The sequence below is a fragment of the Betta splendens genome, chromosome 9 (assembly GCF_900634795.4).
Source record: "Betta splendens chromosome 9, fBetSpl5.4, whole genome shotgun sequence".
Classification (NCBI taxonomy): domain Eukaryota; kingdom Metazoa; phylum Chordata; class Actinopteri; order Anabantiformes; family Osphronemidae; genus Betta; species Betta splendens.
In genome coordinates, this window is record NC_040889.2 from 16691704 (window position 1) to 16706165 (window position 14462).

Sequence of the window (14462 nt, forward strand, 5' to 3'; positions counted from 1 at the left end):
TGTTTTCAAGTCTGATGCCCTGAGGGAAGCAAAGAGTGACCTTCCTACAGCCCGCAGAGCTGTAAGGCTCTATTATGTCCCAAATAACTGCTACTGTCTTGATGGTGATTATTTTTATTTGCTTTTTAAAAAGTATAGAAACAAAGTAACGTCATGTACTTTGATTGAAATTTATGTTTATGTGCTAATGGTTAAACATTCAGATGTTGTGATAACTCCCTCACTCTGAGGCCTTTGAGTCCACAGCTTTGGTTCATCACGACTGTTCTCATGATCATTTATGAATTCAGGAATGTGTAAAATACAAACAACAGCTGTTCCTCTTACGCAGAGGAATATATCAGAAGTATTTGCAGTGCACAACCTGTCGATGAGCAGAAATACTGTACAACTTCAGATAAATGCTAAGGTTCTTCAGTATTTCCTAAATGTTTCATGGTTTTCTGCCCCAAACTGTAAAAAGCAAGTGTTCAACATAATAAATAGTCCTTATGTTGGTAATAGGAGCTCTATCCACCTCTGCAGTGTTTCCATGTGCATGTTTCCAGTCTTTAAAAGCCATCCAGCTTCAAGACGAGTGTTGAAGTGCTATCGAGGCGCAGTGACCCCTCTATCATTACATTAACGCTCTATTCTGTTAGTCTCAAAGTATGTTGGCTGGAGAAAGGAGCTTCAGTAGCAGTTGGGTTGACGGCGTACACGTCATTATACTTGACTGACAGTTTAGCAATCACGATAGTATAAATGGGACAAGGTGAACTTTTCTCATTCTTCCTTACACAGACAGTTATTTCTTATCGGCCAGGATGTGTCGTGGTCTACTTTGGGTGTGCTTAACTTCCCCTGACCTTTAAAAGGGATGATTATTTCCATCCACAATCTTCACTCTGCAATTCGCTGCCAGCACAAAAGCATATTAGGGCCCAGACCCGCTGGTCTGATAATTCCAGCTCTTGGTATGAAACTGAGGGAAACCAAACCGCTGCATCCTTCCACTCTATTATCAATTCAGTCACCTTCAACGCTGGCATTCTGTCACCTTTCACCCAAGTGTGTGTGTGTTTTTGGAAACCGTAGACTTCTGTGTGTGTGTGTGTTTGGTTTTATTACATCTTAAAAGTACCTTGTATGCACAGTAATTAACTTCTCTTTTATGCATCAGCCTCCCGAGACAAATTACACAGCTTTGCAATGCTTCGTAGCTACGTAAATCTTTTTGTGCTGGTAGACTCCCGTGCCCCCCAGGTCTCCCGACAGCACTATTTGACAAAGATAGAGGAATACAAAGGACGCCAGGTCTAACTGTTTAATAGATTCTTATTTTCTTGTAGTAATCTCTTAATCAGAGTTTGAGGGGGGTCATATATATCACCCTGGGAACAAATAAAAGTCTTATTGTGTCCTGCTTCCTTTCAGCTCAGGAGGAAATGTGAACCAGATAAATGATGGCCCTGCTTCAAGAGAGGCTCAATCCATTGCCAACGATTTGTGGCCAACAAAGTAATTTCGATACTGTTCTTTGTATTGATAGATGGGGCCTAAATTTAATAAAGAGTCAATTTACTGGTGAAAGGTATGGGAATGGAACTGTGGTTATCTCCCCTCTTTTCCCCCCATCGTCCAATCCAGCTCAAAATGAGATGGCCGGGAATGGACAAACAGGGTGACATTTTTGATAGAGCTTTGTTCTTAAGTACCATCATTACTCTTCGACACCCATAATCCCGCTGAGTGGTTTCATCACATACAGTAATAGATGTGGTTCACTAACTCTATCAAGGTGAAATGTTTGTGACTTTAAGGGGCCGTGTTTGGATTTAAAGCTCAGCAGGGAACGGAAGCCAAAACACATGAAAACAGCCTGATAAATCATCACAGTAACGCTTTTGTAAATAACAAGGCATTTCCTATTATTTCGTGAAGCGAAATATTCAAGCTCAACAAGTCTGAGAGCTGGGGAATATGTCGGCTTGCAGGCTGGTTTTCTGTCGGTAAAGGCCGGCTGTGTTTCGCCATCTGCTGTAAGCGTTGTCTGACAAGAAACACGATGCTCTTGTGGTCACAATTGTAAATTAACTACCGAACAGGAAAAGGAGATTTTCTGCTTCACTAGGGAACCTCGACAGGTTTGTGGACGCAGACCTTGGAACTTATCACTGACAGGTTTGTAAAAGGGGAGATAAAAACATTATTCATGAGAGTGTGGCTGGATAACCAAGGGTAAATTGAGTGTGCGTGGAAAATAACAAAGGAGACTTCATCATTCCGAGAAGACCGCAACTCATTCAAGGAGCAATGCTTTATTGATCGAGTAGCAAGGAAATTATTGCTTTGAAAGAAACCAGATTAGAATTAATCAAATTCTGATTAAACGCCTTTGTTCAGTTCTCCACTTCAGAGGAAGTGCACTCAATCTGGCACAGACAACAGTCTGTGGTGGTATTGTTTGTTTGCATTAGAGCTTGTATCTGCATTTAGATGATGTCTTGGTTATGGTTTCAGTTTTTTAAATCCATGCACTCGACCATGTCCGGTATAGGAACAGATGTGTGCCCTTGATTGCAGGCTGTCGTTTGCACGGCTGTGCTGCCACCTACAGACAGAGTTTAAATCAACCCCCGTGTGGTCAGCAATCATTCAGAACAGGTTACTGCCTCCACAGTCAGGCCCGTAAGTAATGAAATGAAGATAAGCATTCTGAGTGTGTCCTTTCCACAACACTGCATTATATCTGAAGAAAAACTAAAACTGACAAATACTGACACTTGACTGTGTCTGAATTTGTTATATATTATACTGTAGAAGAAAATTTGAAATAAAAATTGTAAACATAATTTTACGCAGATCTAGCTCCAATTAACTAACTTTTTTGTCACTATCTCCGAAACTATAAAATCAATGCAGCAGCTTTTTAAATCACTTCAAAATGCACTTTACTTTATCTTCAGGCTCAGACCCATCAAATGTTCCATATTTAAAAGTCAAACAGAAAATAATTCATTCATTTTGCTGCTGTTCTCAAACTAAAGTGTCTTGCTCAGCAGTATGTATGCAACTGCATATGTCGTGTTAAATGCAATGTCATTACCATACAGTATGTTCGTGCTGAGAATCAAACGCACAGTTGTGTAAAGAAATGACATCTTTTGTAAGAGAGCGCTCCTGGGCGGCTCTCAAAGCGAGCCATCTGTCACCAAACTCAGGCATGGCAGGGGCTTGTTTGCTAAAGAGGACAAAGGCAATTGTTAGCCACCAGATGCTGTCAGCATAAATGAGTAGTTGTCAAAAAAAAGTCTGAAGGCTGCTGTCTTACACTCACTTGCCATATGGACAAAACGGACCGTTTGTGTTGATGTTGTCAAATATTTGGTTGCATTTTGTAGGTAAGAGTTCTAAATTTAGTCAAATGTTTTTCAACACAAGTTAATAAATTCTCTTCCATTGCAGACAGCTGGAGATAGAAAATGCATTATTTTTTAGTGGGACGTGTAATCACATGTTAAATCAAATACCAAAACCAGTATGCTATAGATGTTTTGTACTTATGTAAACCATTTTCTTATACAAATAAGTTCATTTAAAATTATTTTAGACAATAAAACTCACTAGTGAGATTAAAATGATGGATTTCAGACTTCCAATTCAATTTATGGTATTTAAATATCAATTTTTACTAAACAACAAAGATTACACTACAAAATTATTTAGGGCTGCTCATCTCTGTTGTCATGTAATAAAAACAGGTTGGTTGCATTACGCAGCTGGTTTTACATTGTTAGATATTGTTTACTGCAGTGAGGTTTAACGCTTGCTTGAAAACTGAGCGTAAGGCGGAACCCTTTTTAACATTTAGGTTTAACGGGGAACAAAAACACCCTCGGACCAAGGCGGATGTCGTTGATTGTAGTCGATTCCTGTTTTGGCGAGTGACGGTTGGTGTCTCTATCAGAGTGAGTTGCGGGTCATTTTCGAAAGCATTTCAATTAATAATGTAGTGGATAAATGAGTGATGCACATAATCAGGGACGACAGAGTTCATATCCGACATTAAGGTGTTATTTTCTTACCTTAAAACAGAAATTAGCTAGCCAGCTAACGTTGACTCCAGATGCGCTGTAAAGATAAGGCTGAGTTTAAGGGGCGTTGATACAACTGGGCTTCTATACGTCAACCAGTTAAAAGGCTGAACTAGGACGTCTTTAACAAAGCAGCACCGACCGTATATATTACGTGTGTTTGTACAGGAAACTTCTGCGTGAGGACTGTAGGAGCCATGCCTTTCCTCCATGGCTTTCGACGGATCATCTATGAGTATCAGCCGCTGGTGGACGCTGTTATGTCAGTTGTTGGACTGGGGGAGGAAAACGGTGGGCAGGAGGACAGGTACTATTAAAACTCTACATACACAATTATTGATTCACGGTTTAGTTGTTTGCAGTCGTAAGTCACTTTGACAACAGAATGGTTTTGTTAAGGTAAGAACATAATTCTATATTTGATGCTTTGGAGAATAAGAGCTCAGTCTCTTATTGTTGGTGCTTGATTTTAAGTTGTGTTTTTTACGCTTAGAACACAGAAGTCATTACATTTTATGTGCCTTCTGCTTTTGTGTGTGCAGAGCCAGAATCCCTGACGATGAGTCCGATATGAGTAGCTCTCTAGTGGAGCTTCTGGAGCGAGAGTCACGTTCAGAGGAGTTTGTGAAGGGCATCAGTTATGCCACCATCAAATTGGCTGAGCGCGGTCTGGTGGAGGCAGCTAGAATTCTCCTACGTTATGGAGCTGATTTAAACTTTGAAGGTGATTAAGTCTTTGAGAAGGTTCTTTACAATTTCTTATTCTACTGGTTCCTCATTTGGAATGTCAATTTATGGGCAGCACATTACTGTAACTCAAATATGGTTTCTGAAGTCAGAGTTTGAAGGCCAGTGGTACATTTGGAGTGACTGTACTTAGTAACAGTATAGCAGAAGCTGCTTCATTCATTAGTACAGTTTAATGGCCACTGTGGCAAAGGATCTCTTGTGTTTGTACCACCACACAACTCCAGAACAGTTTTAGTAACAATATTATAGTGGTTTTGTTGTTTCTTTGTTTTAATTAAAGTATACTTTTTTTTCTTTGTTTATTTATAATGTGCTTTTATACAGTTTTCTTGTCAAATTATTTTACAATGTGGTGCAAATAAAGAAACATTTCTAAGTGTATTTTTAAAGGCTTTGTTTTAGGTTTGGGATTTGTTTTTAATGTAATGATCATACCTCTGTAGTAAATTATGTAAAAGCCTTTGTTGTTTTGTTTTCTGTTCTTCAGACCCAGTGTCATACTACAATCCACTGCATGTAGCAGTTTTGAGGAATAAACCAAACATGGTGAAGCTACTGGTTGAGCATGGAGCCGACATTGAAAGGAGGGACAGGGTGAGGCAACTGTCTAACTCAGATCAATAAAGATACATATGTGCTCTGTTATGCTTTAATTGGATTTTTCTTAGATCTTTTTATAGCTAGCTGTAGATTATCCTTTCTTTTATCTAATAGATTCATCAGAGCAGTCCTTTGGATCTCGCTAGCGAGGAGTCAGAGAGGCTCCCCTGCCTGCTCACACTTCTGGAACTGGGTGCTGATGTGAATGCGGGTGATAAACAAGGTAAATATATATCAGCCAGTCCCACCTTGAACCACAAATTCCTTCATCAACTTATTTCTAGATATGATTTGCCGTTGCTTCATTTTCAAAGGGAAAACAGCCCTGCACCATGCCATGGACAGCAGCGATGGACTCACAGTGCACAACACCGAAAACATCCAGCTTCTATTAGAGAGAGGTACTGACTATGAAACACACTTCATCTTCTCATTGTGTCCTGCCATCGTATGGTCATTCAAAACCCCTCTTATACAGGTTCATGGTTAAACCTTTACATTTAAATGGGTGTCTTTAGTATTCCTCACTGTGCACCTTGTGCATTTGAGATCAAAGTGAACCATCTGGTTATCAGACCTAGATATAGTCAGGTGGCTGTTAATGCACCTGAAAATGGAGCAGAACAATCCTGTGGTCCAGGCATGATGGAACTGAGATTTTTTTAAAAACATCTACTACTTCTCACTAGTACAGCCTGATATTGGGGTTTTGTACACATCGGTTCATATTTGTTTTGTAAATATTTACAATTTGCGTACCATGATCTTTAAATTGCCACACAGACACCAAAATATATTATTGTAGACTACATCATCGTTTCATATTTGATCATCCTGGTTACTTTTGTTTGACAGTATAACATAGCAGTTACTGTGTAATAAGGTGTAACCTTTTTCTATTTTTGTAACGCACACATTCTCCTTCTTCAACACAGGTGCTGATGTTAACAATGTTATTGAAAATGGAGAAACAGTTCTGTCCTCATTTGTGTTCCTGGTCGAAGAGATTCTGGAAGCCACTGTAGACGAAGCTGTTGAGATCGGTAACTTCTGCATGAAAACCACAGAGCTGCTGCTTGCCCATGGCTTGAACCCCACCAGCTGTCTGACAGATGATGACCGGCCTTCTCTGATACGGACAAGCCTGGACCACTTTGACCTGCTCTTCCCTCTGGCTTTGCTCCTCATCCAGAGAGGAACCTCTATGGTTTGCTCGCATCATGGCGACTCCTGTTGGTCAGGGTACAGCCTCCTTTTCCTGCGCCTCCAAATGGCCCTGCCAAAGTGCGTTGACCAAAGCCAAGCCACTGAGCTCCTGGAGCAAGCTGAGGTGTTACTTGAATTAGTCAGAGTAAACAACCCCACGTTGCCTCCGCCAAGCAGGCTGAAGTATCCTGTGCGTGATAAGGACCCGTACGCTGCGGCTCTGCTGGACCTGCACAAGCGAATAATGCAGCATGAATCAAGGCCTCCTACTCTGCAATGCCTTTGTAGGGCATTTGTTAGGCGCCACCTACAGCCTTGGCCTCTGGAGGAAAAAGTGAAAGCCTTGCCTTTGCCAGACAGACTGAAAGACTTCCTTCTTCCTGAAAACAATTACACCCTAAGGCCTGAGTGGAACTGCTTTAAGCCCCAACAAAAACAGCACTGACACTACAAGCCACTGGCTTTTATTCTACGTGTACAAAAACAAAGACTGAACAGACCTGTAACTTGTGTTAAGTGCTGCCAAGCATTTGTGCTCATATTAACTAAATCCTAACCATGGTGGCCTTGGTTGAATCCTCATCATGTTCTTGTACTGACAGACAACTGCGTGTAACTTTGTGGTGCAGATGAGTCTTGGCGTTGCCACCCTACGCCTTGAGCTGCAGTGCAAAACAACAGGCACCAGATGGCAGTGTTGCTCCTGCATATCTAAAGTAGCTCAGACGTTAGGGTCAGAAATTTAGTTATGCACAGTGCAGCCTATTAAAGTTGTTCCAGCGCAGTAGGGTCCATCTATATTTTATCTCCTCAATGTGATGTGTACTCTGGTGTTTCTGTTTCTTCCTGCTTATAATGAAGCTGGACCAATAAAACAAAATGTCTCCGGACACTTGCATAACAGAAGGGTAGACCTGCAATTATTCTGTTTTTCAACTTGTTGTTATTTATTCATTTTTGGTGGTGCTGGTCAGAATTGGTTACCCTCCCCTTACCTGTCCGGGGGGAGAATTCCGTCTTTACATTCACATTATTCTGTTCCCACAGCAAGCATTAGTTGCTTGAATGCTAAATTAAAGTAGCGCTGAGCCGGGTGTCTGCATGGTTCTACTGTGACATAATGTAGCTGCAGTGGCTGTTGGTGTGGAAAGTTCTAGCAAGCCGTCCTACTGCTTATCTTTAAATTCAGACGAATTAGGGCTCCTCTCGTCTGCATTTCTGCCTAGCCGGTCTCCGGTAGCGCTGTCTGAGCCGCCGAGGTTATGATGGTATGGAAAAGCCATAGATTACACATGTGTTTGCCTTCGCGTGTGTGATGAGCAAACTAAATAGGACATTGTGTTACACAACTAACCCCTTCCTGACATTGCTGAAGCTGGAGTGGCTCCAAGGCTTGCAGGCGCTCCAGCTCCTCTTGGTTATCTAGGTCACAGCCTCTGAGGAGAAGAGCCTCAGCAGCAGCAGCAGCAGCCCTGCATGACACACGCTTCACTCTCCTGTCTGTCTGAATCTCCCTGCATACTCTTGACAAAACCTCAACACTGGCCCTGGTCGAATGAGGGAAAGAGGGAGGGAGGGAGAGAGGGAGGTAGGGGGTTGCAGGAGGCAGAGCAGTGGAAAAAAAACCCATTAAAGATACAGAGACAGCATATGTAGAAGGGCTGTGGGAGCACATGGAAAAGGCAACGTTGGGTTGCATTAAAACTGCTCGGTGGCTGTAGGAGCACAGTCCACGCCAGAAACAAACAGCCTCTCTCCCCAGAATTCAATCCTTGCTTGGAGAAGGTGATAGAACAGAGATAGTGGGGGGAGGGCTAAGCCTGCGCTCTCCATCCAGCATTTATTGGAAAACAGTGTGAGTGAAGCTCAGTACTGAAATTAGTTATTGATCTATTCTCTCCCTGAAGCCCATGGGTCTTTCCCACCACACCTGCTAATTCTCTCATTGCCTTTTCTTTCCCCGCAACTCATTGAATCTTGCAACCTCTGCGTTGAGCCTCTTTCTCTTTTTTCTTTTCCACAGTATTCTTCTTTTCATACATATACGTTTCTGCAAAGTAAAACTGATCTGATACGTAGCAAACAGTATGAATGTTGAGAGGTTTCACACACACACACACACACACACACACATTTATATAGTGAGAGTTCTTCACAAGCAATTTTATTTTCTTAACTATTTCTGTTTTCAACCAATCACCTGCAGGTTTATGGACGAATAATGGAAGCGTTGCCTTATACTCTAAAACCAACACTTTTTCTTCTATTTAATTGATTTTAATTATTAAATGTTATAAACCCTTTTTTAAATCATTTTTTTATCATTCAGACAGCATTGTCTTTCATGTGAACCCTCTTGACTAATCCCAAATGCTGGAGCCCGTTGGCTGAGTTCCTGGTCTGGCCCTAACCTTTTCATCCACCACCATGTCACCAACTGAAAGACACACTGGTCTATTCTGGGCCTTTTCTTCTATAGAGCGCAGGCTGTGCATCTCCTTGTCTTCCACTAGACATTGTCTAGACACGGGATAATTGCAGACATCACTGAACACTCAGCTGCTGCCCGAAGCCCCATGGGAGTTGAGCTGGACTTTGGAAGGGAAATGGCCGGGAGTCGGTGAAGGGGTCACGCTCACCCCTTTCCCGCACGCTGCGTGTTTGCGTCTCCGGGTCGGTTCCTCGTCAGCGTCTGTCGGTGTGTGAGCGAGACAGAAAAAGAGCTAAAGGGAGCGCAGACATTGAAACACGCTGTTTATAACCACAGATGTGGTGACTTCATCACAGAAAAATGCTCCGCTTCCTATTGCGCTGCTGGTGTTGATGGAGCGCACCAAAACGAATGTTAATACCACGAGCCACACGAGCCGGCTCTCGCTGGAACGTGCTCGTTCTCGTGCCTGTTCTGGCCTTCGCGCACCGCGTTCCGCGTCCTGTCGTTTGGCTCGGACGACTGCGAAGGCGCCGTTTTCCCCGGGTTCGGGTTGAGGTGTGTGAGTGTTTGTTCTGGGGGGGGGGTTGGCTGGTCTCATCTCAGTGGGGGTGGATCGGACGCAGCATGAGTGGATCCTGTTGGGGACGGCGACCTTCTCGTTCTGCTTCAGGTGCCACTTCCTCCTCTGGTTCACACAGACCAGCCTTTAACACGTCCTTTGGCTCGAAGTTGCCTGTTTGTGAGGCTTCATTATTTCCTTTTCACGCTCCTTCATCCACTATTCTGTATATATCAAACGGGAGGTTTGCTTTCACAAAGTTTCATGGCATCTGGCCGTGTTGGAGCATTACAACCTCTCTGCTTTTTGCCCTTGGAGGGGGACGCGTGTCAAAAAAGTTCCCGCTCCGCGCGCCGGCTCCTGTTTTAGAAGCACACGCGAATCCACCACCCTCTGCATTTCTACAACTGACGCCATTTCACAGAAATTCCAGACAACTGGCGCCTGAGCGCTGCCTCCGAGAAGGACATGATGAATAGGACACACCCTTGGTATGCTGGTGAATGGCAGAATATATGGCACACTGCAGTGCTACAGCCCAGATTCGGCGCAGCCCCTCGTCCCCGGCTCCTTTCAGCTGTGTCCTCTCCGCTCCTCTCCCCCCTTCGCGTTTCATGCTGCTCGCCTATTTTTAAAAGCTCGAATTTGAGTGAAATGCGCCGAGGCACCAGTAAGGCGAGCTACAGCTCTTCCCAGCGCTGGTTCCTGATCCACCTCTTTGTTGTGCTCTATGCATGCCTGCTCCAGTCACATGACTGCGTTTCTATGGCAACTCGGGTTTGAGTAATCATTTGCGTTACGACCTTTATTCCCTTGAGGAAAGGGGGGGGGGAGGTTAGACGGAGCCTGTAGAAAGAGAGAGCAGGAGGAAAGAGAAAAGACAGGCAGAAGGGGAGCGGCGGCGGCGGCGGCTCGGGAAGGAAAGCAGGCGAAAACAATGACTGGAGACGGAGGCTTTTTTCCCTTTCTAGGCCTTGTGCTGCCTCCATATTTAGTGTTTTTCATCTTTTTCTCGCTGCGCTGCTGCTCACTGCTCACCCCGCCTTGTTCGGGATGTGGAACAGAAGACAAAAGCCCGCCGCTAAACACAGGCTTGTGTGCGCTTCAGTTTCACCATAGTATCATTTGAGCTGTGACTCACTCAGTGACGAGCACAGACGAGTGATTTTGGTGAGAGAGGGAGCAGGCATGTATGTTTCATAAGGGCCCCTGCGAGCACACACACACACACACACACACACACACACACACACACACACACACACACACACACACACTCCTCCCCTTCATTTCTTCTTAGAGCAAAAGCAGCCCTGTGCCACATGTGCAAGTCTCAGCAGAAACAGATTCTGTATGTTCCTGTTTCTTGCTCTCCCGGCTGCGTTGCCATGGTTACCGAGCCAGTCCACCAAGGCGCGCAGCTCCTCTCGCTCTCGTCCTCGCTCGTTCTCTCTCCACCGTTGGGTGAGTCAACCCATCAGTTGGGTTGTGTCATCTCCTAGATGGAGTTTCTAGCTCCCGCACCTCCTAAATGGAGTTGCTGGGTTTGTGCTCGTTTTTCAACTGGGTTTTAGTCTGAGAAAATGAAATAATTGCGTGTGTGTGTGTGTGTGTGTGTGTGTGTGTGTGTGTGTGTGTGTGTGTGTGTGTGTGTGTGTGTGTGTGTGTGTGCGTTTTACCAGCAGTGGGGGGATCCAGCCCTGACAGGAGGTGGGCTCGACTGGGGGGCTGGTGATAGACGCTATGGGGGTTGTGTGCTGGTGCTGGCTGCTTCCAGGTGCCTGTGACTGAGGCTGAATATGAATTAGGGGCCCCGGTTCTCCAGAGATGGTGGCTGGGGAGAGAGCTGCTAAAACCAGAGCCTGGTGGAGCCTGGCTGGTTGAGAGGCCCCCACAAGCTGCTGACAGGAGCTGGAGCTAGCCATCACGTTAATTAGTGTTCTTACTCTAGCAGCGGCGAATAGGGGGAGTGGGTTAGAGAGGGATGTGGGGGTGGTATATGACTCATAGACACAGTATGGTTTATTCATGATGGAGGAAGGGGATGTGTGTGTGTGTGTGTGTGTGTGTGTGTGTGTGTGTGTGTGTGTGTGTGTGTGTGTGTGTGTGTGTGTGTGCGTGCGTGCGTGCGTGCGTGCGTGTGTGTGTGTGTGTGTGTGTGAGGGAGGAGAGAGAGGAAGAGGAAACAGACATTTGATTTGCACACAGTAGTGTGTGTGTGTGTGTGTGTGTGTGTGTGTGTGTGTGTGTGTGTGTGTGTGTGTGTGTGTGTGTGTGTGTGTGTGTGTGTCTAGATCACAGACTGGCACTAAGCCAAGGTATTAGTATCTTGACTTGAACGTAACACAAAACATTCTTTTTTTTTCAACAAAACTTTAAATATACAAAGGTGAACGCGACTCTTAATTTGAAACCACAAATTAAGAATGCCTTTATTAGTCCGCGGTCATCACGGTCTAGGAACGCTTACATCCATTACAGCGCTTAGTTCCTGCTTCTGCCGAGACGTTACTGATCATGCGCTTTTGAGGCCTGTCTGAGCGGCATCAGACGGATGAGTCGGGGGGGCCTTTCTTACAGGTGACCCGACCTTGTCTCCTCTGCCTCAGCCCCTGACAGTGATGCCCGCCCCCTGGAGGGCCGCGCGGGATCAATAGATCGGTCTTTTACCCACACAAATCACTCCCCCGTCCAGGTCGGTCGGCGCTGAGGAGCCGAGCTGCTGCAGTGGAGAGAACATTCCAGCAGAAGCATCTCCTCCTCAGCCTGTTCGTAGCAGAGAGGAGACGGGGACTTGTCTGTTTGTTTGCCTGCTAGTTTGAGTCTATAAGACGCTGCACGTGGGGGTTTATGTTACAGCTCTACTTTTTTTTCCTAATTGTCTCCTCTTATCATTAGCGACAAGCGTGACCTCTGTTATTGGCATATCTGCATTCTGACTGCACTGCAGAGCCTCCACCACACTACTCGCAGCGTTTTCTCTCCCAAGAGCGGCAGGGCCCATGCCTCATAAATACAAACACAATCTCTCCTACACCTTCTGACTGCAGGACAGGGCTCCACACATATCTGCCCGTGGAGCGCAGCCCATTTGCATACATATTAAAGTGACGCCTCGGAAAAAAGGAAGAGAGAGAAAGAGGGGCGAAGAGAGAGGGAGGGGCGGGAGGGGAGAGAGCGGGTATATGCAAACAAGGCTTTCATCTAATATGCAAGAACTGGCATTGCTCTGGCATAAATCTGCATCTGAGCTCAGGCAAAGAGAGCGGAGCCCATTTGACAGTAAATGGGCTGGGGATGGCTGTCAGAAGCACGGGGTGGAGGAGAGAGGAGGGGGGGGGGGGGTGCAGCGTTACCCCACGGAGAACGGGGGGCCCATTGATCAGCACATGTCACATATAGCACGGTTACACCGCATGTAAAGCGCGAGGGCGACGTGAGGGATGGGCCACGGGCAACGCAGCGGGGGTCCACGCGGAGCAGGGCGGCGTTTTGGGCGACGTCCTCCGGTCGGAGCTCCGGAGCCGCCTTGTTTTTGCCGCTCCCCCGGCTTCCAGCCTCTGCAGGCGGCCGAGCTACGCTAGCGAAGCTAGCTGCCTCCGCACCCTGTTCGCCACAGACACGGAGCGGCTCCATCCTCTCATCCGACACTCGGCCAGAAAGAGAAATAATTTTAAAAAAAAAACGACTTGGCAGCGACAGAGTCGACGTTGGCACGCATTCACAGGAATCTGAGGCTTTAAAACATAAAGGACAGGAATAAAAGTATAAATCATACGTTTGTTAATAACATTAACATTAAGTAGAGATGCACAGAACCGCCACTGATGTACAGCACCAGTCGTTTTACCATTAGAAGTATGTATCTACTGGTGAAACAGCAAGGGCAGAATAAATGAATAAATTATATATATATATATATATATATATATATTTATATATATATATATATATATATATATATATATATATATATATATATATATATATATATATATATATATATATATATATATATATATATAATTTATTCATAAATTCATTTATTTATATACACTTCCCGGACAAGTGTTTTGAAAGGACTTTTGCAGTAGATGGCAAAAGTTTCCAGGCCGTTTTTGTACAAGCCAAAGTGCAGCGCATGATGGCAGTGCTAAAGCAGGAACTGTGCTGTCGTCCCTCGCCTCGTGCAGACGCTGGAGAGCTACCACGCGCTCCGGGTTTCCCCCAAGTCCGCGCGCATCTCGTGTCGGACACCCTTGGACTCCCTTTCCTGTTTTCCTGCCCGAGCACGTCGCACCGAAGCACGCCATTCTGTCTGCACAGGTGATCGTACGCACAGGAAATGGAAACTCGGGACGTGCGCGCGCGCGTCGTACTGTACGCGCGCGACCTCTGGAATGGCGTGTGTGTGTGTGTGTGACCTCTGGAATGGCGTGTGTGTGTGTGTGTGTGTGTGTGTGTGTGTGTGTGTGTGTGTGTGTGTGTGTGTGTTTGTTGGGGGGGGGGGTGAAACAGGATATGTTGGGAATAACACAAAGCACAAAAAACTGTCACATGATCTGAAACACAGGGTTGATTTATTTGGCTTGAGAAGGAATCTGTTGCATGTGGTTTGGAGGAGAGAATGTTTTCCCTCTTTGCTCTCAGTGTGCTCAGACACAACACATGGAAACATTTTGTGAGAGGCGATGGGTCCGTGAAAAAAAAAAAAAAAAAAAAAAACTTCAGACATTTTATTTCTTCTCTCTCTTTCATAGCTTTTGGGGCTTTTTCTTCTTCGAACTGATTGAATTACATACATCTGCTCGCCACATGTAGAAATATCGGCCTAATA

At 45.1% G+C, this 14462-nt stretch overlaps 1 protein-coding gene and 2 long non-coding RNA genes across 3 annotated transcripts; 1 reads left to right on the forward strand and 2 right to left on the reverse strand.

Moving 5' to 3' along the window:
• Positions 1-2167: 2167 nt before the first annotated feature.
• Positions 2168-4298, reverse strand: LOC129604628 (uncharacterized). The gene is made up of 3 exons (XR_008695675.1): positions 4219-4298; positions 4068-4113; positions 2168-3223 (listed from the first exon to the last, which is right to left on the reverse strand). It is a non-coding gene; the product is annotated as an uncharacterized LOC129604628 (long non-coding RNA).
• On the forward strand, positions 4251-7538 carry asb6 (ankyrin repeat and SOCS box containing 6). The gene is made up of 6 exons (XM_029160722.3): positions 4251-4383; positions 4619-4800; positions 5314-5420; positions 5541-5649; positions 5741-5827; positions 6362-7538. Exons 1-6 carry the CDS (start codon positions 4274-4276, stop codon positions 7075-7077), a joined length of 1311 nt encoding a protein of 436 aa, XP_029016555.1. The 5' UTR covers positions 4251-4273; the 3' UTR covers positions 7078-7538.
• Positions 7539-8780: 1242 nt separating this feature from the next.
• On the reverse strand, positions 8781-10568 carry LOC129604629 (uncharacterized). The gene is made up of 2 exons (XR_008695676.1): positions 10112-10568; positions 8781-9324 (listed from the first exon to the last, which is right to left on the reverse strand). It is a non-coding gene; the product is annotated as an uncharacterized LOC129604629 (long non-coding RNA).
• Between the last annotated feature and the right edge of the window lie 3894 nt (positions 10569-14462).